The 23,356-nt window shown below is 58.9% G+C and overlaps 1 protein-coding gene across 5 annotated transcripts; it reads right to left on the reverse strand.

Moving 5' to 3' along the window:
• Positions 1-48: 48 nt before the first annotated feature.
• Positions 49-23,342, reverse strand: FMNL1 (formin like 1). Of its 5 annotated transcripts, none has more exons than XM_045526774.1 (27): positions 23,136-23,342; positions 15,162-15,245; positions 13,561-13,644; positions 12,791-12,864; positions 12,365-12,448; positions 11,898-12,026; positions 11,592-11,609; positions 10,143-10,251; positions 9,467-9,543; positions 9,166-9,259; positions 8,210-8,284; positions 7,798-7,908; positions 6,563-6,712; positions 5,955-6,056; positions 5,519-5,771; positions 4,996-5,304; positions 4,689-4,813; positions 3,894-4,096; positions 3,200-3,434; positions 2,990-3,058; positions 2,328-2,408; positions 2,125-2,254; positions 1,804-1,967; positions 1,460-1,561; positions 1,217-1,312; positions 1,018-1,126; positions 49-504 (listed from the first exon to the last, which is right to left on the reverse strand). In XM_045526774.1, the coding sequence occupies exons 1-27, from the start codon at positions 23,262-23,264 to the stop codon at positions 401-403; spliced, it is 3,300 nt and encodes a 1,099-aa protein (XP_045382730.1). In that variant the 5' UTR covers positions 23,265-23,342; the 3' UTR covers positions 49-400. The 5 variants fall into 5 exon arrangements, with proteins under 5 accessions (XP_045382730.1, XP_045382726.1, XP_045382725.1 ...); XM_045526770.1 differs by having other exon boundaries at positions 13,531-13,644; XM_045526769.1 differs by having other exon boundaries at positions 1,018-1,138; positions 13,531-13,644.
• Between the last annotated feature and the right edge of the window lie 14 nt (positions 23,343-23,356).

Below are 23,356 nucleotides of genomic sequence, written 5' to 3' on the forward strand. Positions count from 1 at the left end.
GCCTGCGCGTGGTGGGGGGCGGGGGCGTGCGCGGAGAGGACGCGGATCTTTTGCAAACATCTTTATTAATCTCGTATAAAAATAAGGTCCTTGGAGAGTCCTCGGGGTTGGGGGGACGAGGTGCACTTTATAAGTTACAGGCCAGGCTCCTGCTGAGGCTAAGTATGGCTATCTGGAGGGGAGGGGGGTTGCTGCAAGCAGCATGTGGGGGAAGGGGCCAGTGATGCCGCCCTCTGTGGCAAGAGAAGGATGCACCGGGCCATTTGAGGCTGGCCCAGGGCGGGAGACAGCGGAGGAGGGGGCTGCCCGGCCCAGCCGAGCTGAGGACCACCTTCTTTGAGCCCTAGCCTGCCCAGGGCCCCACCCCCCCCCTGCAGAATCCACCTGCGGATGTAGCTGGCTACAGCGAGAGGTCAGAGGTGACCGGCAGCAGGGGAACTGGGGGACGCCGACGGGCACTGCGGCGGCCTGTGTCTGCGCGGATGTAGGGCTGGTTCCGCAGATCTGGCAGCCAAAGCAGACACATTTGTCCTTCAGGAGTCTGTCCAGAGTTGGGACGCGGCTCCAGGGCACAGGCTCACTCTTCTAAGGACCCAGCTTGTGTGCATGAGGGGGCACCGTCTGTTTGCCAGACCCTCCCCAAAACACATCCCAGCCATGCACTGACCCAGGAGAGGGCAGCATGACCCAGTCCCCTCAAGGGTCCCCAGGGCTGTGGGCAGGGCGGGATCAGAGGCCAGGCCCTCCAGGTACCTGGGGGGCTAGAGGGGCATCTCCTCTCCCAGGCTGGCCTCACAGAGGAGCCGGGAAGTCCGCTTGCCAGTGCGGGCCGTGAAGGGCACCGTCTTGAGCACTGAGGGTGGGGGCGGGTAGAGGAGGGTAGAGAAAGGAAAAAGGAAAGAAAAACAGAAAAGGTAGCAAGAGACAGTAAGGCAGCCAGACCCCCAGGAGGTTCAGACAGAGGACAGCACAGAAGGACAGACTGAGGACAAAACCAAGGCCTGGCCAAGCCCTCACCCGTGATGATGTCTTCAATGGCCCCGTCACGATCACTCTCGTAGATGAGTGGCTCCTTCTGCTGCTTCCGTTTTAGCTCAGAGATGAGGTCCATCTGTTGTCGCCGGGCCTTGGGTGGGGACTGAGGGGGATGAATAGCTCCAGCTCTGAGACTCCCCCAACCCCACCAAACCCTAGAACAGTTGGGGCAGCTGCCTACCTTGGGTGCTGGGGACTCCCCTCTGCCCGGGGTGTCGGCGCCTGCCTCCTGGGCAGCTGCTTCTTTCTTCCACTGTTCCACCTCCTGCTCTGCTTTCTGAGGGCCGAGGCAGTCTCCATGAGGGCAGCCCTCCCTACTTCCCCATCCTGCCCCCTAGACAGAAGCAACTCCCACCCCTCCACTGCCCCGTGAAGAGGCTTCAATGACCTGCAGGGTTCCCAGCCCACTCCCAGACACACAGACCTTGTAGGCCTTGATGAAGCGGCTAAAGAGGGAAAAGAAGAGGCTCGGGGACGTGGTCTTGGGGTTCTCTCCGAAGTACTCCACCACAGACTCGTAGGCCTCCTGCAGACACAGCCTGTCAGCCCCACAGCACAGACCCTTGCAGCCTGTACCCCTCAAGAAGCTGACCACCCCACCTCTGCTCCTCCAGAGTGGCCCCTCGCTCCTGCTCCATCCCCCCAAGGAGTCCGAGCAGTGGCCACACCCCTCCAAGTTTGGCTACACACCACCACCTGGTCCTCCAGTGGCAAGTACTTCCCCCAGCCCAGCCTCCCCACCTCCAGGGCTGGCCAGCTCCAGCCCACCTGAGCGGTCTTGCTGTCTGCCAGCAGCTTGTCCATGGTGGGCGAGTTGGCCCTCAGGAATTCCTTGAGCACCACACAGTCATCCTGCCGCACAAACTCCCGCTGTGTCAACTCCAGGCCTCGCTGCAGAGAGCGCACATCCCCCAGGACACTGTCCAGGGACACTGGGTGGGGGTGGGGCAATACAGGGTCAGAGAATCGGAGAGGCAGAACTCCCACCCAGTTACATCTTGTGGTCCCTTTGCTCTTCCCTAAACCACACCAGCCCAGTCCTGAATCCCTCCCCCCAATATCCCCCTCAAGGACCTAGATGCCCCGTACCTGAGCCTGCCTTGTCCAGGAAGTGCAGGTCACTGTGGAAGCCTGTGAGCTGCGGGTACTTCTCAGCAATGACCTTCACCAGGTAGTGCAGCAGCGTTTGCTTGCGGTCAGTTGACTTCATCTCCAACAGCTGCACAAGGACCCGTTGTAAGCCACAGGCCACCAGCCAACCCTCAACCCCCAGGCCAAGGGCCCCTCCTCACCGCATCCAGACTCTGGAGCCGGAAGCCATAGGCTGCTCCACGCTTGCCGCTGTTCATGTAGTTGCCGAAGGCCAGGACGATCTGGGAGAGGCCAGGAAGAGAGACTCAGCAGCGTGCGAGGGCTGGGAAACCCCTGCAGTATATATTGCACAAGGAGAAAATGTGCCAAAAAGCAAGCCCCACACACTCGCCACCACTATACTCCTGCATGGACCCCTCAGGTCTGTAACACACAGATATGTGTGTGTACACATCTCACATATATGCACAGTTAACACCATGGGCACACCCAATTTTGTCCTCTGTTAGTCTAACCCCAAGCTGTGCTGCCAGCATCCCCTCCTAGGCTGTGGGGTCATCGCCTTTCTAACAGCTATTTCCACTGATTCCCAAATGCGCCACTGAGCAGGTGTGGTTGCTCTGCCACTCACAGAGAAAGCCCCAGCCTTTGGGCAGGGTCTCAGGTGAGCTGTTACAGACAGGGCTGCAGGAGCCAAACCCAACCCAACCCCCGCCTTAGCTTTGTCTTTCTGAGCATGTGCGTGAGAAGCAGGAACATTATCTTTGCTGCATTGTAGGTGGGCAGGGCCTGGGTCTCCCTCTCACACTACCCAAAACAGGCAAGGGGGCCCCCCCTCCTGGCACCTTGCCCTGGCTCTCACCTCCAGGATCTGGCGGAGTTTGTCCGAAGACTTGATGGACATTGAGGCTGCAATGATGGCATTCAGTTGCTGGGGAAATGGAAGAGATAAGGTAAATTGGAGCCTCTCCCATCAGGAAGCTCAAGTACTCCCAGGTACTGGGTTGGAGCCCAGGCTGCTGCCTCCCCAGCCCCAGCCCAGGCCACAAGGCCCTGCCCACCCCGCCCACACCGGCATGAGCAGCTGGACTGTGTCCGGGAAGTTGCCCAGGAAGGTGAGCGTGGCCATGCGCTCAGGCAGGCGCGGGATGCGGCTGAAGCGCAGCATGAAGCGGTCCTCCTCCGACAGCTCCTCCATGGGCCGCTGCTCCCGCTCAAAGCGGGCAATGAGGCTGCGCTCGTACTCCGTGGGCAGGAAGCGAGTCAGCAGCTCCAGGAAGTCCAGGCCTAGCGCCTGCAAGTCGTACCTGTGTGGGGGAGGGGAGGGGAGAGTGGGTCTCACGCATACCCACCAGTCCCTGAAAACAGGACTTCCCCCACCCCCGACTGAATAAATGAACTTCAATATTTTCTATTTGTGAACTTTAGAGAACAAGAGGTAGGGATCAAGGGAAATTGGGAGCTGAGAAGCCTGGGTCTCCCATATATCAGTAGCTGATGCCCAGCCGTATAAATCCCTCAGCCTGAGTGCTCACAGCTGAGCAAAGAAGCAGGGAGGGCGTGAAGACATCCCAGCTGGGGCATGGACTTAGAATATGGCCTCAGTTTTCTTGGCCTCAAAATGGGGACAAGGTTCCTTGACCAGGGTTGGTATGAAGCTTGATGAAGACAGTCCACGGTTGGGGTTCCTGTACTAGGATCTGCCTGAAGACCCAAACCTAGCAGAGTGGCTGGGCTGCCCACAAGCCCTGGGCAGGGACACTCACGCCTCGATGGCCTGGCAGATGCGGTCAGCCCCCAGGTTGCCCTTGCGCAGGGTGATGGCCAGGTTCTTGGCCCGGTTGGCCTCGATGAGTGTTGCCTTGGTGGGGGCCTTCTGCGCTGCCTTACCCTTCAGGGCACTGAGGTCCAGGCTGGGGCCTTGGGACTTGGTCTTGAACTGCTCCTCAAAGTCACTCATGTCCAGCTCCTAAGGATGCCGGGAGAGGAGGTGGGGCTGGGTGGGGCCGAGGTCTGGCACACTCCTGGCTAAGCACTGTGCTCTCGGTCTAGAGCCACCAATCTGCCCCTGACCAAGCCACCAGGAGAGAAATAAACCAGTGACCCAGCTGGACCACAGGGTCAAGATGCAGGGGAAGCACAGGGAACATGGAGGAGGAGAAGGAGGAGGACAACCACCACGACCACCCAACCCAGGGGACCCATACTTGGGGCTACTAACGCTGAAGGAAATGCTGAACCTGCCAGACATGAAAAAGAGAAAGGAAAGAGCACTGCAGGCAGAGGGAACAGTGTGAGCCAGGAAAACGGAAAGTGCAGTCAGGAGGGGTGAGGCCCCGGTGGTCTGTGCCTCTCTGCAGGGATCGGGGAAGGCCTCCAGGGAGTCAGGAAACTGCCTGCTAGACGCAGGAATCCCGTTTGGCTTAATGCCCACCCCTGGGCCTCCAGGCCTCATCTATGAAATGAGGAGGAGGAGATGACCACCCCCAGTGCCCAGCATGATCAGGCAAGTCCCCTCTCCTGTGGTGCCCACATGGGGAGCAAGGTAGGGCCACACTCACCTGCAGCACCTTCTCATCATTGAGCTCTGTGAAGACGGTGCCCGTGATCTGGCTGGGTTTCAGGGCCACCCAGTTCAAGAGTGGCATTCGGAACTTGGTCTGGATGGGTTTCTTGGCCTTCACTCCTGGACAGAGAGGGAGTAGTGAGCACTAGGGACGTGATGGGACCAGACTCCAAGCAAGCATGACAGGGCTGGCAGGTGGCAAGAGGAGGCCCCCAAACAAACGGTCCCAGAGGACACTAAGGCTGGTGCCTCTCCCTCCATCTCCCCCCAGCCCTGGGCCTCAGGCGGTCCACTCCACTCACCTGGGCCCAATTCTTGTGCCGGCCCTCCAAGGGCATCAGAGGGACCTCCCGGAGGCGGTGGGGGCGGCGGAGGCACCGGACCCTCAGTGCCAGGAGGCGGCGGCGGTGGGGGCGGTGGGGGCCCCAGGTCTCCCGGCAGCGGTGGCGCGGGCGGGGGCTCGGGGCTGCCTGGGAGGGGTGGAGCCAGTGGGGGCGCCAGGGGCGTGGCTTCCTGCTGGGAGGGTATGCCGGGCAGTGGGGGAGGCGGAGGTGGAGGTGGAGGTGGAGGTGGCGGTGCGGCTCCGGTTCCAGCTCCAGGGACCGGCTCTACTGCAGGTGGGAGACATTAGCCCAGGCAAGGTAGGGTGGAGGAGGGGTGTGTCAATTTCATGGCTTGGGTGGTCTTTCTCCGCCCCCCCGCCCTACGCATGCGCCCCTACCTGAGCCACGCCCACAACCCAAACCTGCCTCTCGGAACTCAGACTCCCCCTGGCTGCCCCTCCAGACCCTGGTCCCCTCCCCCCAGCTGGACGCTCCGGCGCACCTGGGCTGGGGGAACCGGTGGGCGCCCCCGGAGTTGAAGCATCACTGCCGCTCGGAGTTGCCACGGCGACCGGGAGGATTTCGATGGAGACAGCATCCCCGGGCCCCCGCAGGATACGGATTAACCCCTTCTCTTCTAGCTCTTCCACCTTCAGCTCTAGAGCCGAGGGCCGCGCCGGGGCAGGGAGAGGAACTTTCTCAGGCTCGTGGGCACGTCTGGAGGCACCCATGGCGGTGGATTCGCTGAAGCGCTCCTGAGAGCCCCAGGGGAGGGGTCAGTGCCTACCGGCAGCTCCCTGGCACAGGGCCCCCATCCTCTTCCCGGGGTGGAGAGAGACGTCAAGCCTAGAAGCCCTTGCTGGCCTGTTTTTGGGTCTTGGGAGCCCCTCCCCTCCCTCACCCCATCCCCGGCCGACCCTCTCCCCCAGCCGCCTCACCCGCAGGGTCTCCAACTCCTTGCGAGCCTGGCTTAGCTGTTTTTCCAGTTCTGCGATCTTGGCCATGGATTCGTTCTCCGCGTCCCGAAGCCGCTCTGTCAGCTGTGGCACCAGCACATGGTGAGCTACCACCCGCGGCCGGGCACTGGCACCGCCGGTGAGGGGGCGGCATCAGGCTGCCTGCCTGGAGGACTGGAGGAGGCTCCCACATCCGCTCAGCCCAGGGTGCCAAGGGTGGGCCGAGCCGGCGCTCGAACCCAAGCAAATGAGGAGAGGAAACCTAGGCACCGCTGATGAGGGAGGTGGGTGGAGGGGAGGAGACTAAGCTGGGAGGGGCCCCTGGCTCCCAGTTCACCCATGTTAAGGGCCTGGGGCTCGAGCCTCGGTACGAGGGGGCCTGCCTTCCTCCTAGGTCCCCCACAATGAAAGAGGTCACTGAGAAGGACACAAAGCGTTCAGAATTTGGATTCAGACCAAAGTCAGGGGCCAGGCAGACAGCCAGCCACCTCCAACTCACAGGCAGAACAGTGTCTGTAGCCAGTGCCTGATGCCAGTGAGTGTCCTGTGGGCCTAGTCTGTGCGGGGCTGGGTTCAGGACCAGCTCTCACCAGCGCCACCTGCTCCTGCAGCTCCTCCATGTGCTCCAGCACAGCATTCTTGGTCTCTGTGTCCTCCAGCAGTGCTCCCACATCAAAAACATTATCCAGATAGGCCTGAATCTGCACCTGCAGCTTGTCACTCTCTGTCAGCCGAAGCCTCTGTCCGCCAGAAGGAAGGAACAGGGTGATGCCCAGGGTGGGGGTGGGGGTCTTTCCAACCCACCCCACCCCCACTGGGACCCAGAGGAAGGGGCCTAAGCCCTGACCTGCTTTTTTTATATTTTATTGAGATATAATTCATATACCACAAAATTCACTGTTATAAAGTATACAATTCTGTAGTTCTTAGTATATTCACGAGATTGTGCAACCGTCACCACTAATTCCAGAACATTTTTATCACCCCAAAGGAAACCCCATACCCATTAGCAGGCATTGCCCATTCTCTCCTCCCCTAGTCCCTGGCAGCCACTAATCTACTTTCTGTCTCCATGGATTTACTCATGGGCATTTCATATAAACGAATCATATAATATGTGATTATATGTTTCACTTAGCATAACGTCTTCAGGGCTCATCCATGTCGTAGCATATATCAGTACTTCATTCCTTTTTTATGGTTCAATAATATTTCACCGTGTGGATATACCACCCTGGTCTGTTCTCCACCCTTTATTAGCCCTGTCTTTCAAATATCCAGTCCCAAAGGCCCCGCTCCTCCAGGAAACCTCCCAGAGGAATCAGACAAGGAGCTGCAGTTTCTCTCCTCAGGCTGGGCCAGGAAGCACCAAGCTGCTCTGCCCACCTTCCGTAGGGCAGGGAATCCTCCATGACCTGGACATATTCACCATGAGCCAGCACCTACTTCCACCCAGTGTCCCTGGGCTCCCATTATATGCTGGAGTCAGAGCTCCTGTCTGAGGCTGGCACTCCCACAGCCAGACCCAAGGGCCACCTTGAGCCTGTTACGGTGCCTGCAAAAACAACTCCATGGACTATTACGTGCCAGACACTGTTCTATACGTTTACAGTCACTATTATTAATATCTTCTATGATTCTCCTATTTGATAGATCATAAAACTGAGACTCAGAGAGAAGAGACCTATCCAAGGTCACATGGCTAGGAAGTGGCAGAGCCTGGATTTGAACCCAGGTCTGCCTGACCCCAACACCTATGCTGCTAGCCACTCAGCCATACTCTGCAGTGGGTGTGTGGTTATGTCTGAGGCAGTGTGGGGCTCACCTCCAAGTACAGGTCCAGGCCCAGGTGGGTGAACTCATATTGCAGGAAGACACGGAAGTTCATGTTCTCCACTGAGTGTACCACAATGTTGATAAATTGCATGCAGGCCACCTGGGGGCCAGGGACATAAGTAGGCCTATGATCCTCTAGGTGGGGGGTGCTCAGTGCCTTCCACCCACCGTTTACGCCCAAGTCTCCCTCCCTTTCCACAGTTCTCACTCCACTAACCCAGCTTTCTTCCCACCAGTATTTTACCTCCACGGCCCCTCAGTCCAGCCTGCCCCCAACATCTGCCCTCTCCCCACTGATCACTCAGTCCTCACACTTTGCCGGGGCAGAGTCCAGAGCCTAGACACCTGGGCCCCCAAGACAGCCTGGCCCAGGCCTCAGCCCGCTGGGCTCCCAAGCTCACCATGAAGTCGATGTTGCTGTCCTCATTCCGGAAATATTCCATCAGCTTTTCAAAGCGGTGCTGTTCCCCACACACCTGGGTAGGGGGGAATGGCTCTCACCGAGGCCCCAGTGACACACCTCCTAAGACATATTCTGGCTGCCACCCTGTGCCTCTCTATAGGCTCCTCTCCAGTTAAATCTAAGTCAGGCTGTGTCACTCTTCTGCTGAACATCTCCACTCCCTCTCGTCCCCTCCCTCACTCCACTGTCACCACCCCAGCATGCTGGCATGCTCTCACCTCAGGGCCTTTGCACCTGCTGTTCCAACTTCCTGGCATGTGCTCACTCCCACGCCAAGTCCCTCACCTCCCTCACAGCTTTACTCAAATCTCACCTGCTCAATGCAGCCTTCCTGACCACCCTGCAACCAGTTCCCCCTCCCCTAGAGTGTCCCTGACTTCTTTTCCCATAGCATTTGGGATTTCCTAAAACACTGTGTAATTTGCTCACTTATTGTATTATTTTGCCTTTCCCTGCCTTCTTTATTTCTTTTGTTCACAGCTGTGTCCCAAGTGCCCAGTTCTGTGCCCATAGTAGGCACTCAATAAATATTCATTAAAGGAAAGAATGAACATCTCCTGTCTTACGCATCATATTCCCACACATTACTGCTTCAAGCCTGCTAACCAGAGTCAGCAACCCCAGGATGTGTAGGTCAAGTCCAGTCTGGATCTGGTAAGGCTGAAAGTCAGAGTTTCAGCAGATCCCTGCAGTCGTCCGTGTCGCCCCAGGCAGTGCTCCTATCTGACCCTGCACCTTCCTTTCAGAACTTCCCCATCCCGGGTTGTCCTCTGGGTTCCCCAAAAGCCCACCCAATGTCCCCAGCTGCCTCCAGCAGAGGCCACAACTGCCAGCAACAGGATTCCAAGCAACACCATAGGGGCAAATATGGGTTTGGGTGAGGGGCTCCAGTACCTCCTTGAAGTTGTCAAAGGCTGCAAGGATGATGTCATGTCCTCCCCGCACCAGGCACACAGCCGCCAACAGTTCTAGCACCAGAGCCTTGGTTCTGGGGAGAGAAGGAGCAGCTACCTTGAGAACAGGCAGGCCCCACAGCAAGGGTGAGTGTGGGCCTAGCTAGGAGGAGGACAAGGGAGCTGACAGTGGGGGTGGAATGAGCCTGGGCAGTAGTCCTGAGGATTGGGGGACAGAGTAGACAAGGGTTAAGTAGGAGAAAGGTCTAGATGTCAAAAAAGGTTAGGGGTGTGGACCTCACCTGGGGTTCTTGTTGTTGAGGCTCAGAGCAATCTCGTTGACACAGGCTGGGTGGTTCATGACAAGGCTGAAGCCAGACTGAAGAGAGAGGAGAGGTAAGTGCCTCCAGGCAGGCCCCCAAGGCTCCTAGCATGTCCAGCATAGTCAGTGCCATGCCATTCTGGTCTCTAACTGCCCTTAAGTTTAGGAAGTTCTTCATCTCCAACCACAACCTCTTCTGCAGCAGCCACAGCCTAGCCATGTCCCTCTTTTTAAATATCTTTGTTTTTTTCAAAAGCCAGCATCAGTTATCTTGGACCCAGTGAGTCCTTAAAGGCTAGCTAAGACAGGGAGGACCCAGCTTCACCACGCAGCCCTCCAAACAAAATAACCCAGAGGCTGTTCTCTCGTGGCCTCGCTATCCAGCCTTTCTTGGTAGGTGTGTCTAAGTCCCCATGTGAGGCACATCCTTGCCCCAGCTGTGTCCAGGGGTACTCAAGAGGACCTGACAAGGAGGTAGCAATAATATGGGCTTCTCCCCAAGACTCATGAGCCTCAACAGCCTGAGCTCTTGGCGCTCCCCAGTGGGGCCAGGGTGGAAAGACCGTTGGTTGCAGAACCTCAGCAGCTTGTGTAGTCCCCCCCAGTGAGGAAAGGCCCCATCCCTGGGTCCCCCAATCCCACACCCACTGGCTGACCTGGTAATTCATGATGGCCCGCAAGCACATGATGCACACGTGGACATCGTCCTTCTGGCTGACGATGCGGGAATTCCGCAAGGCTTTCCTGCTGTGGGCCGGGGTCAGCCTGGGTGAGGGGGTGGAAGAGGCAGCAGGGGTCAGAGTCCCAAGCCCCAGCTCCCCATTTCCCCCACCACCCAGATGGCCTCTGGGGTAAAGGGGCACATCTGGGACTTTAGGCCACTGCTTCCCGTCTACACGACCAAAGAGGCCAGCTGAGGGCAGGCGGGATTTCTTGGTCTCTAAGCCTGAGGTCTGGCATGCTGCGGGAGGTGGGGAGGAGGATCACAGAAATAAAGACCCTAAACAGCAATTGGGTGGGGTGGAGAGCCTGTAGCCGGAAAAGAGCCAAAGCTTGGAAATAGCCGAGGAAAGGACCTCCACCAGGTGGCGCTCGCGGCCACATGGGCCCACCTTCGTGTGCGAGGCGGATTCTGGATTCAGACTGCGTGGTGCAAGAACACCCCAGCTGGCCACTTACTAGATGCGTTACTCAATCTCCCTGTGACTCACTTTCCTCATTTGTAAAATAGGAATGGTAATAATAGTACCTTCCTGTTAGGGTTGTTGGGACTATGAAGTGAGCTTAGAACAGTGCCTGACACATAGTAAGTGCCCTATGAGTGTGCTCTGTTATTCTTTGCTAAAAAACGTGTGATGTTTTCATTGTTGCAGAACTGCCAACCGTGACTTCCGCATGTCGGTCCTCTTGACAATTCTATCACAGTTCCAACAACACTGGGAGGCCCCACCTCCCCCTGGCCAGTCCTCCCCTTCGCCTGCCACCTCACTCTTTCCCATCTTTGCACAAATATGCCGGAGTCTTTGCTCATGCCGTTCCTGCTGCCTGGAATGCCCTTCGCTGCCCCCATTGCTGCCTAAAGCTTGTATCCATCTGTAAGATACAGTTCCAGGGTCATGTTTTCTGGGAAGCCTTCCTGATGCCCCAGGCAGCGGCCACCTCCCTTCCCAGAGCTCCCAGTCACACCTCCGTGACAGCCTGTCACACTAAATTGTCCCCCACTAGACTGTAGGCCCCCAAGGGCAGGGCAATCTGTCTCCTGGGAACCTGCCACACACCTAATACACAGTAAGTGCTAAAAAAAAAAAAAAAAAAAAAAGTTTGTTGAAGGAATAAATGCATGAATGAACAAATAAACATATTGTGAGAGTTTGGGGCTTAATATGCAATTGGTCCCTGAGACCCAAAGTGGGAAGCTGGGTCCACATGATGCTCTAGAGTCATCTACTTCCTTCTCCCTGCCTCCCCACAGGAGCCCTACTTTAAGATGAGGGGACGTATCCACAGCAGCTGAACCCAGGGGCATCAGTTAAACACCTCATCCCATCCCACCACCACCCCCAGGAGTCAGCCAGACATGCACCTGCCCCCAGGTGGCTACGTACCGGGGAGAAGGGGGGCATCTGGAGGCCGCATGGGAGAAAACAGGGGATTAGATGGGTAAAAGAGGGGTCCCACTGACCCAGAAACCCCCTCCTTATCCCAGACCCACCCAGACTCTAGCCTGTAGGTACCCACCCCTGAAGGCTCCTTAACATGTCATTGTCCCAAGCCTTGTGTGAGGCCCTTACTGATCCCCAATGCCTGGCTACCTCCCCCAACCCCACAGGCCACGAGTGGGCTGACTAGATGCCACAGTGTGGGGGCTGAACTCTCCGTTCTCCCACCACCCCACCTTGGGACCCACATACTTGATGGTCAGGTGGCGACTTTTGGGCATGGATGCAGGCGGACCCTTGCTGAGATCCTCCACCGACTGCTCCAGGGGCTTGTTCTTCTCCGGGTTGGAAGCCCCATTGTCTGTGCTCTCCATGTCATACCTGGGATGGGATGCAATGGGGCTGGAGGCCAACACTGCAGGAGGCACTTAGAAGGGGACAGAGAAAACTGCAGGGAGAGAGATCTGCAAGAGAGACTAAGAAGAGGGAAAAGGAGGCTGTGTTCTCGGCATGGAGCTGAGCATAGTAGCAGGAGAGGGGCTGCCCCTCCCCATCCAGGGCAGGCCTTCAGGAAGGGGCATTGCTCAGGGCCAAGTGCAGGGGTCCAGGGTGGGGTTGGGCTGCGCTGCTTAGAACTGGCCAGAGGGGTGGGCAAGGCACAGGGAGGCGGGGGACAAGGCTCTGAGGAGCAGCCTGAGGGCTGGGGGCAGGGGGCTTACGTGACAGAGCACTGGGCAAAGGCCAGGTACTCGAGGAGCACGTCCAGGCCACGGTTCTCCTCGTTAAGGAACTCCTGCACCCACCTGTGGGGCACAGGGCTTCCTGAGTTCCAGCCAGGAAGGAGGTGCCACCCTGAGTGGGCACAGAACAGGCACACAAGGGCCCCTGGGGTACCCTTCCAACCCCAGAAGACTCAGTGATGCTAGAGGATGCCGGGGGACTCAGGCAGGTCCCACCCCCCAGTCATGCTGCAAGGTGCCGGCCGGAGGATGGGCAGGAGAGGGGGAGGGGAAGCTGTCCGGGACATTCCCAGGAGGTGGCCCACAGGCACAGTCTGCTGCCGATGGCAGGGGCAGAAGGAAGGGGAAGCCACAAGGGCTGCCTGGAGGAGGTAGAGCCTTCCTAGCCCCAGAGAGGAAGCTCACCCAATGTGGTTTGTCCTCAGGGAGGTCTCCAACTCCCGCAGCACCTGCGTGGACTCCTGAACTCGCCTCTTAAACTGGGGGCCGAGAACAGGGAAGTCTGGTGGGTGGGAGCCTGGCCTCCCACAGGGACAGGCCTGCCAAGTCCTGAGACAGCAGGCAGCAGCGTCCCCACCCCCCCAACTGACACATGTGGCCTTTCACGTCCAGCCTCCCCCACCACCTCCACACACCTGTCCAGCAGAATAAGCACTCACGGCTACGTGTGCTCCCCTTACACAGACACACAGGGTACACACACAGCCCCAGACATGGGCACACAAGGCGTGCGCGCGCATACACACACACACACACACATACTCACACACACACAGGCACGCAGGGTACCTACACGCTCAGACATGAACATCCTGGGTATACACACACACACACACACACACACACACAACCATACACAAGCACCCCGGGTACACACAGCCATACGTGGACACATGGGGTGCACACATGTACACACACAGCACAAGCACACGCAAGTGTGTCCCTGTAGCACATGCAGGATATACAGAGGAACCTGTAAAAGTGCACACCTGGGGCACTCTCGGGCCCCTATAAACACACACACACATACTCACACACGCACCTACGCAAGCCCACAGAAAAGTTTATACACACAGTTACTCCAGCAGCTCAGACCTTGGAAGGCACAGGGGGAAAGAGACAGATTAGAGAGGGGAGACATATACCCCCAGGTTGGACATCCAATCAGCTGCTACCTTTCGGCTGACCCCCCCAGTATCCAGGTAGCTCTTCAGCTTCTGGATGTAGGCTGCGGGGGGGTTCTTGACTTGAAACCGCTCCTGGGGAGAGGGAATGAGGTGTACAGGGGACCGGCCAGAGCTATCCCAGGACAAGTGACCAGCTCTCCTCCCACTCAGCTCTGACCTGGGGTCCCAGGCTGTCTTAAGACACCTCTGAAGTACCAAAAGCATAAACCCAAACAATGTAGCAAAACGCTTAAAAGACCCCAGCCTTGGGCTCAGCCTGCCCTTCCCAGCCCTGACACAGCCTTGGGGTGGAGGACGGTCAGTCCTGCTACCGGCCCGGCCCTGGGGGACTCAGTCTGGCCAGTAGGTGGCGCCCTCCCCAGACCAGAGCTGGGAGTACCACCCTGCAGGCACCTGTGAGAGGGGGGCCCAGCTCTTCCAGGCAGGCTGAGGCCCCCTCCCCAGGACTCCACCCCCAGCTCGGCCGCTCCCCTGTCGGTAAGTACCGGTAAGCACCCTGTGAGTGTGCTCCTCTCCTGTGCTCACGGAGCAACGCCCAACTCCCCGCCCCACCCACTCACAGGCAGAGGCAGGGACCACAGCACAGGCCTCTACCCAGAGGGGCTCCCCTGTTCCCAATCCAGACCCCTCAGATGCACCTGGCCACCTCCTCAGACTTTCACTTCTCCCAGGCCTCTGAGCCCTCAGCCTCAGAGATGCCAGGCCAGGCCCCTTCAGCAGGGACCCCTACCACAGCCCTTCTACTCCCCACCCTCTTCCACGGCCTAACCCCTCCCCCCCCACCCCAACCCCCCACTGCCCAGCCAGCTCCTGCTATGCGGCTCCATTTGCAGGAGGCGAAGGCCCAGCCCTGGCTCCCAGGGGAGGCTCCCAGCTCCCCAACCCCCAGCCCCAGCCTCCACAGCCTCAGCCTCAAAGGCAGCTCCCGCCTCCCTCCTTCCCTGAATCCCGCAGCAGCCAGGCCCCACCCGTCCTGGGAGTGGGTCCTCTTGTTGCCTTGCGCAGACGGCCGGCCGCAGCCCTAGCAGGTGGCAGGGCAGGGGCAGCCAAGTGAGCCACAGAGGCCGTGAGCCCAGGCCCCGCATGGAGCACCAAGAGCCAGGGGCTGAACCTGTGGCCATGGTTGCTAACTGACCACAGCTCTTCTGGACCCAAGATAAAAGGAGGACAGGGATTCCTGCCCCTTCCTCCCCACCTCCCAGGGGCTCAAACAAAGATGTCCACCCCCAGGGTCACCTCCTCTCTTGTCCAGCACAGGGCTGGGGGGGTCCAGAGAGGCTGCTGAGGAAGCCCAGCAGCAGGGTGGCAATGCGACCCCAGTGGCCCTAAGACCTGCCAGCTCTTTAGAGGGCAGAGCCAGCCCTGCTCATGACTCACAAGGCCTCTGGGGTGCCCACATCCAAGAGAGGGGGACTCCAAAGTCCAGCCAACGGCCCAGCACCCACCCCAGGTGCTGCACTGGCCTCTGGGCAGGGTCTCAGTCCCATGGGCAGCACAGTAGTGTCCCTCTCGTGCCAGCCCCAGCCTCTTCAAGGCTGGGCACCCAAATGGCAAGAGGAAAGGGGTAGCTGAGCCATCCTGGTACCCACCTGGTCACAGATGAGCTCCCACTTCTTCTCATTGTCATACTGGCTCAGCAGCTGGACCTTGTCCGGGGGCAAGTTCATGCAGTTCTGGAGACAGGAAGGTCAAAGTAAAGACCCCTGAGCCTGGGACCCCAGCATGAAGTGGAGGGGAGAATGTGTGTTTGCAGGGAACCCACTAAGCTCCCTAGCAGGTGTGCCACCCCTTACCCCAGGAGGTCAGTATCGTCATCCAGTGAGAAAACCAAGGCCCAGAGAGGTGGAGCACCTTTCCCAGGGCCCAACAGCTAGAAAGTGGCACTAGGATATGAATCCTAGTCTTCCTGGGCTCTGCCACCCCCAATACCGCCTCCCTGGCCCACCAGGCGTGGAGGCAGTCACGTGGGTTCTCAGCCTAACTCCCTGGGGAGCTCAGATACTTCTAGGCTCTGTCTGCAATATGGGGGCATCATTCGGGTGGGAGGCTAATAGGGGAGCCATCTCCAGCCAGACCCAAGTGTGGCCACGTGGCCAGCAGACAGTGTTCCATTCCCACATGGCACCAGACGCCACATATATGCCTTCCAGGCCCAGGGCACCAGTGCCTCACGAACACCAGAAAGCCTCTTGCAAGGAGGGCAGATGGCAGCCACCTTCCCTGTCTCTCCTCTGTCCTCTCCCACCTAGGGAGAAAGCTGAGGAAGGAAGGAGATGGCTGAGGGAGCTGGGGCCAGCCATGTCAGCCAGGCAGGGAGCTTTGAGCAGGTGTGTCACAGCTGCAGGGGTGGGGGACTTGGGGACAGGTCACTTGCTGAAGACACTGGGGAGAACAGCCAGCAGCTAGTCTGTGGTGCTGACAGCGCAGCTGGGACTCCCCTCAGGAGCTAAGAAACGTCAGCAGACCTCTGCCTGGGCCCTCCCCAGCCACAGACAACAAGGGTGTGGTGTCCCTGTCACCACAGGGCAGGTGGAGGGCCAAGCCCAGGGCTGCAGGATCAAGCAGATGTCGACAGTACCGGGGCTTTCTGGACTCTAGGACTTGGAGTTTCTCCCTAATAGACCCAAAAGATGAGGCCAGTTCCCCCCACTTTAGTAGACCTACTATATGTCAGGGCCTCAAGGAGCTCTGAGTTTAGCCAGGGTCTCTGAGGGGGATGTGGGAGCCCCCAGGGAACCCCAGCCCAGAGTTGGGGAGGCTCCTGTCACCAGCCCTGGTGGTTCAGATGACAAACACTCAGTCCTGTGGCTCCGAAGTGAAGCTACAGCTGGAGCAGAGGAGCCACACCTACCCAAGACTCCTCAGCCAGCTTCCTCTCTGGGGTGTTTGGCCTAGTTCTGGGGCTCTGGTCAGACCTCACCCCCAAAATCACTGCCTTGGGTCAGTCCCAGACAACAGGAAGCTGGGCACTCTCGCCCCCGTTGCCCAAGCTTTCCGGCCAGGACCCTCTTGAGAGGTGAAGCTGCCTGTCTGCCAGGCCCCCGCCCGCTGGCGGCTGGGGGTGGGGTACGTCATCCCTCTCCCCATTGCGAAAGCGAGCCTGGATGGAGGAAACCACCGCTGTCTCATCAGGCGCCCTCCCCCACCCTGCAAGGGCCAGGACAGCTCCTGCTCCACATGGGCATAGGGAGGAGGCGAGGCCATGCTCTGTCTCCTCTGTCTGTCTGCCCGTCTCTCCCTGCCCCATCTGTCCATGGACCTCTCTGAATCATCCCCACCCCACGGAGACAAAGGGCGGGGCCAGCGAGGTAGGGGAACAGGCTGAGGAGAAAGGAGGAAGCAGGAGATGAGGCCGCAATGCCAGGGACACCGGAGCCGTGGCCAGCACAGTGGAGGGAGTTGGTGGTGGTGCGGGGGGAGGGTAGTGTGGGGGGTGGGGAGGGGGTTGGGGGGGTTGGGGCGAGCATCTGAGCCTCAGAGGGGATTCCTGGCCCTCGCCCACCCTGGGGACCTGTTTCGTTCTGGAATGGCACCAATGGCACTTCTAGAGGCAGTAACTATTCGTAACAATGACCCCAACAGTCATGGTAGCCGGCTCTCCGCCATAACGCACACCACGCAGGGCACTGCTCCGAGCCATCATCACTGGCACCGTTATCATTCCCATCTCACAGGTGCAAGCACAGATTAGTTTAGTGACCTGCCCAAGGTTAGGAAGCCAGTAAGAGGGGAGCTGGGCTGGCTTGGAGCCTAGAGCTGACTCCAAGCCACGGCCCTCGCTCCCCCAAGACAGCCCCACGGTCATTACTGGGAGGGGAGGCCTCTGCTGGGGCCTGGGGCACCTGTCCAGACATTGGCGGAGGGCAGGGTGCCCCATGCCCCTTCCCCACCTGGGCCTCCTCAGGCCCCCAGGCCCATGTGCCAGCCTGCCAGACAGGCTAAATTTAGGCTCAGAAATCAGAAATAGCTCTGACAGCGCTGAGCACTAATTAGCAGCTGCTCCTCAGCTGTGGCTGTGCCCACCAAGGAGACTGGCACTCCAGGGAGTAGGAGAGGGGCCAGCAGATGCCACTCACTTGGGGTAGGGTGAGGCCACCCTAAAAACAGGAACAGACCCCCAGACTCAAGGCCTTCGGCAAGGAGGCAGCACCGTGGGCTGGGGACTGGGGAGCTGGGGACAAGTGGGAGGTTGGCTGATGTTGCTCAAATGAGTTGGGAAAGGCAGGCAGTGCAGGGGGACACCTGCCTCCTGAGAGGGGCTGGCGGAGGGGCAGCTGTGCCGGGAAGCACCCCAGCTGGACTCAGAAGACCCAGGCTCTGGGCCCAACTAACCCTGCTTCTTTGCCTTTTTGAGCCTCAGCTTCCACCTCCATAAAATGGCCACACTCTCTCCTGCCTAACACAGACCGCCCGGGAAGCTGACTTCCGATGCAGTAACACTCTTCAGTGACCAAACACTATGAAGAGGCACTTCACAGAGGCAGGAACGGTGGGGGGAGTCCACAGAAGACCTTAAGGTGGGGGATTGTAGGGTGAACAGAAGTTTGTGAAAACATCCATAAAAACAGACCTGCCTCCAAGGCTTGGCCAAAACTAACTCACGCTTCAGCCCGCTTTCCCTACTGCCCTTAGCACTTGGGGTCAGAAGAGGAGGGAGACAGGATTCATCTTTAGGGTGTGGCCAAGAAAAGGAGCTGATTCCCTGAATCTTTCTATTAGAACACGTGGGACCATTCTGCTCTGTCCTGCCCTGGGTGTGAGAGGAGCCCCATCTCCAGCCCCCAGAGCTGACTTCTGAGGCCGTGTCCCAGGAGACTGAAGGGGCTCAGTCCACATCTGGACACAGCCACACCCCACGGTTTCACTTTCAGTTTGAGCTGAGTTTACATCCCAACCCACCTGCCCACCTCTCCCTACAGCCCCGCCCTCAAACCCCAGTATGCCCCTGAACTTGGACACTAATCACAGCCTCAGGCCAGCTCCACACAGGTTCCTCAACCCCATGGGCCCAGAAGCCCAGTCTGTCCCCCAGCCCCAACCTCTTCATCCCCCCCACGCCCCCACCCCCCACCTACCTCTATATGGTCTCAACCCTTGGTTTTAGAGCTCTCAGCGAATCTCCAAAAACAATCAATTTTATTCACTTTTTTAAATTCCAGCATATAGATTTTCTGGAGCTCTTATAAGCAATCCCGGGCTTGGAGGAAGGTTGTGGTGTGACCCAGCCCTAGGATCAGGTGCTGAGAACCCCAAAAAGCTCACAGCGTCTCCCATCAGGGTTCAAGGGTCCCACAACTGGGTCAAGGGCAAACAGGGTGGGAGCCAAGACACTAGGCACCACCCACATAATCCCGGCAGGTGGGAGAATAACAACACTGTCAACAACAGCAATAACAATAAAAAATGCTCCTTAGGCACTTACTCTGTGCTGGGTGCCATTCTAAATGCTCTACATCTAGTAGCTCATTTAAACCTCAACAACGAGCTGACAAAGTAGACACTATTATAATCCCTATTTCACAAATGGGAAACTCTGAGAGGTTACGGTGTTTGCACAGGTGACCTAGATAGCAGGCTGGTAAGAAGACTCAGTTTCCTTGGCTCCAGGGACAATGAGAAATGTGGGTCCTGGCCCCCAGGGGTCTTCTGCAGACAGCCTGGCCCGGGTCCTCTTTGAGGAACCAGGAACAGCCAGCCCCACTTCCTGCCACCCAGTACCCTACGCTTCCTGTTGTTGCCCACACTGAGCTCTTACTCACTGGGGAACCCCCCCAGCGCACCCTCTCTCAGGGGGAAGTGGAGGCCTCCCCACCCCCTCCCCATGTGCACACTGCTACCGTTAGCACCACGGCGGCCCCACCCTCCAGGAGAGGTGGGCCCTCCCTCTGGTGGTTTCCGGCCACCAGGCAGTTTTCAGTCTAGGCCCCACTGTCGCTGACCTGCATAATGGCAAGGAGGCTGCCTGGCCTGTGCTGGCGAAAGACCTGGGGCTCCTCAGGAGAGCACAGCAACCTTGGGTGCTCTTGGTAGTGGAGGTGGGGGTGGTGGGGAGGCAGGGTCTGGGCTCTTGCACCGAGAAAGGGGCCAGAGGTGGAGATGACCAGATCAGCTCCAACATCGTCCCCGTCCTCACAGTGGAGAGTTTACTGAGCACTTGCTCTGTCCCAGGCACGTGCTAAGCTCTCTGTAGAATCCCCTAAACAGTCCTAGGAGGCAGGCATATACCATTGTTATTCTTTTTTTATAGGTAAGGGAAACCAAAAGCTCAGAAAAGTTAAGTAACTTGCCCAAAGTCACACAGGTGCTAAGTGGCAAGGATGAAACTGGACCCCAAACTTCATGACCCCAAACCCCAGGAAACTTCTCCACCTTTCCCCTGAGTTACTCCGGCTCCCTCAAAGGCAGGAAGGCCCAAGTTGCCTTCCAGGGCTCCATACTCCCTGGAAAAATGAAGAAGTGGCCCCAAGAGCAGCCCACCTGCTCCTGCCCATCTCACCCAGCTCTGTGCCAACCGGTCCCAGATGTCACTGTGAATCATACCCACCACATCCTCGGCTTTGCAGGGTTAGCATGTGCCAGCCCTGCCTGCTGGGAATGCCGCCCTATGGCCTCTGCCCACACTAATATCTGACCACATGGCCACAGCCCCATTGAGATCCTCTGAATGAGACACCCCAGGGGTGGGAGGCACAGGGTCTGGGCGACCCCCATGGCTACAGGCCCCCAAACTTCATCTGCCCTGCCCCAGAGGAAGGGGCTGGCCAAGGAGGCTATGCCTCAGCTGCAGGCCCCAGCTCATCACCACTAGCCCCAAAGGCAAAGGGGCCTCCCAGAGCCCACACCCTGCTTGGGGCCATCCTGACCTTCCCACACAGCCTGGCCAGATGCCCACCAGGTCCCTGGGAACAAGCTAAGAGCACCCATGAGGCAAATTCCTCTCCAAATGGCCCAGCCCGCTCTCAAATGCCAGCATTGCTCTCCACTGCACACGCCCCAACCCCACCTTCCCTTGATCCCTCTGCCCCGGGGTTGTAGGATTCTCCTTGCCAGGCAGATCAGGGGTGTCCTGTGCCCAGCTGTAGGCATGGTACTCTGGCAGACCTGGAAAGGCTGCCTTGTCACCCCAGTCTCTGACCCTGCATGCCTTGCAAGGGAAGGCATGAAGGGGCTGGAAGACACCCAGCCTTGGGCATGGGCGTAGGAGAGGTGAGAGCTTGGAGCCCGGCTGGCTGGTGTTCCCACCATCTCACAGGCCCATGGATCTGGGCAGCCATCGCTCCTCCGCTGTTGCTAAGGCAGCCGCCGGAAACCCTGGCTCAACCTGCTCTTTCTCCCCACCCCCATTTTAAACTGGGGGCACCCCCTCTCTCACAGCCCTCTTGGCAAAGTGGCCCACCACCACCCACCCTTGCATAGGAGAAAGCCTCCCTGCAGCTCCCGTCTGGCTGGACTCAGCTCTGGCCAGAGCAGGAGAGGTCAGATGGAGACACACCTTGCAATACCCACTGCCAGACCTGTGGGTTTAGCCAGAGCTGTAGCCCGGGGCAGCCTCAGACAGAGGTGAAGGCTGTCACCCTGGGCAGGGCAGGGCTCATGCCCCTGCTGGTGGGGAGTGAAAGGAGCCCATTTCTCAGTCAAGTGACCTTAGGGTGGGTTCATCCTGCCCACAACAGGACAAGGGATGGACTGAACCCTCCCCTGGAGGAAGATGTAAACACATTGGGGTTGCTGGGGACCAGGCAGGGGGTGTGTCCCAGTGGGTGCTGCTGCCTAGATTTCTCTCAGCCACCACCCCTTTCTCCACCAGGACACCTTCTAAGACCCATCTCTGGGCCTTCCCCTCCATGCCCTGTTACTCAGGGATTCCCAGTGGCATTTAGTGTCAGACTCAGCCAATCAGTTACAGCCACAAACCCTAGCAGGGCAATCAAGTCCTACCCACGCATTAGAACCTCACCACTTGACTTTTGGATCTTCCACTGGTCTGAATTATTCACATGGCTCCACCCCGCTAGAGTTCCTGGAGGCCCACCCCACCCCCTCCACAGACACACCTGGGGGCAGAGACAGACCCATGTGCCCTAATCAGGCTGGAGGGGGTCCAGGGACCCCCACCAATGCAGCCTCCCCAGAGGCCCCCAGAGATTGTCTCCTCACTCACCCCCTCCCCCAGCTGCTTGGCTCAGCTCAGCCCTGGGTTTGGGGAGGGGGAGGAGGGGCAAGGAGAGATGGGAGAAGTTAGGGACAGCCTGGGGCAAGGTGTTTTTCAGAGTCCCCCCCATAATCAAGCAAGGCGCCTTCACAAGGACAGACCCCACCCACCCCATAGCTCTTCCAGACTCCTCCTGGCCTTCTCCCAGGAGGCAGCAGCAGCCAAGATTTTCAGGAACTGTTAGGAGGCTACTCTTTGGGGCCATGCAGAGGATCTAGCAAGTGTGGCCTAATGACTGGCCAGGGGAGGGGAAATGATGTCAAGGAGGTTGGGGTAAAGGATTGAGCCAGCAGCCTCTGCTGCCTGTGCCTCCCCCCACCCCCCAGACCTGCAGCACCAGCCTGCTCAGACTGGGAGATAAATGCCTCTGGGAAAAAGCACAGCCTTATCCGCCTGTCACCCAGTGTCCAGCAAGGGAAGGCTGACAGCAGACAGGCCACCAGGCAATTAGTTAGAGAAGAGAGCAGGAGACAGGGTGCAGGTAGGGAGGGGGAAGTGAGAATGAGTGGCCCTTCCCCCTCCCTACCTCTACCTCTCACAGGATCTTGGGGACCCCTGACTCTTCTCCGGAGCCCCTACCCCACCAAGCACATTTTGACTGCTCCCAGGCTCAGCCTGAGCTGCTGGCTCCCTCCCCACTGGCCTAGTCCCCAGGCCTCCCCAATTCCCCAGGCAGGTGACAGCAAGGGTGGAGGGTCCAGACCTTTGCTCCACCCCAAGCCAGAGTAGAGTGACCTACTCATCCCACGCTTCCTAACCTTACTCCCTTCAGTGGCTAGGAGGAGATGCCCAAAAGAAGACCCACAGGCAGCCTCTCTCCGACATATGGGGGTGAAACACAGACATCCGCTCTGCGCTCCGCACGAGCTGACGACCCAACTCCCAGCAGCCCCGGCACCGGCACCGAACAAATCAGAACCAAACACCTCCGCTAGGTCTCTGGCTCCAGGGAGGTTGTAACCCCTTCCATCTTTGACCCCCAGGCACAGAAGGGCGGATGCTCCAGACAGGTGCCCAGTGGCGGTGGCGGGCCGTTTGCAGTGGGGAAGAGGGTGACCCGGGACCTCCTTGCGTGCTCTGCTCCCAACTTCCTCACAGGACATTTTTGTTTAGACCTTTAGACCCAGGAGCATGGGGGTAGGGGGTGTCTTGGGGGGGAGCCCAGGCGATTGTAGAGGAAAGTTTTGAGGGGAGAGTGCTAAGTCACTCTGAAAAAAGCTACAGTCACTCCCACCCCTGGAGGGGGCAGCTGGAGATCTCCAAGCGGCACCTGAGTCCCCGGGGGCGGGGACGTGTGCCGAGCCCCAGCCGCCCCCTGCCCGCGCCCTGCGCGCAGCCGGGTCACACTCACCAGGGCGCGATTAAACCTCTCCTCCAGCTCTCCCGCCGCGGGCATCGGCTGCTTGGGGGCCGCGGGCTGCTTGGGGGACGGCGCGGCGGGAGCAGCGGGCTGCTCGGTGCTGCCGGCCGCGTTGCCCATGGTGGTCCCCACCCAGCCGGCCAGGCGCCTCCAGCCTCGGAAATCCAGCTTTCCGGGGAACGGGGACAAGTCTCCCGGCCCGGGGGGCGAGG

This window comes from Lemur catta, chromosome 15 (genome assembly GCF_020740605.2).
Source record: "Lemur catta isolate mLemCat1 chromosome 15, mLemCat1.pri, whole genome shotgun sequence".
Lineage (NCBI taxonomy): Eukaryota > Metazoa > Chordata > Mammalia > Primates > Lemuridae > Lemur > Lemur catta.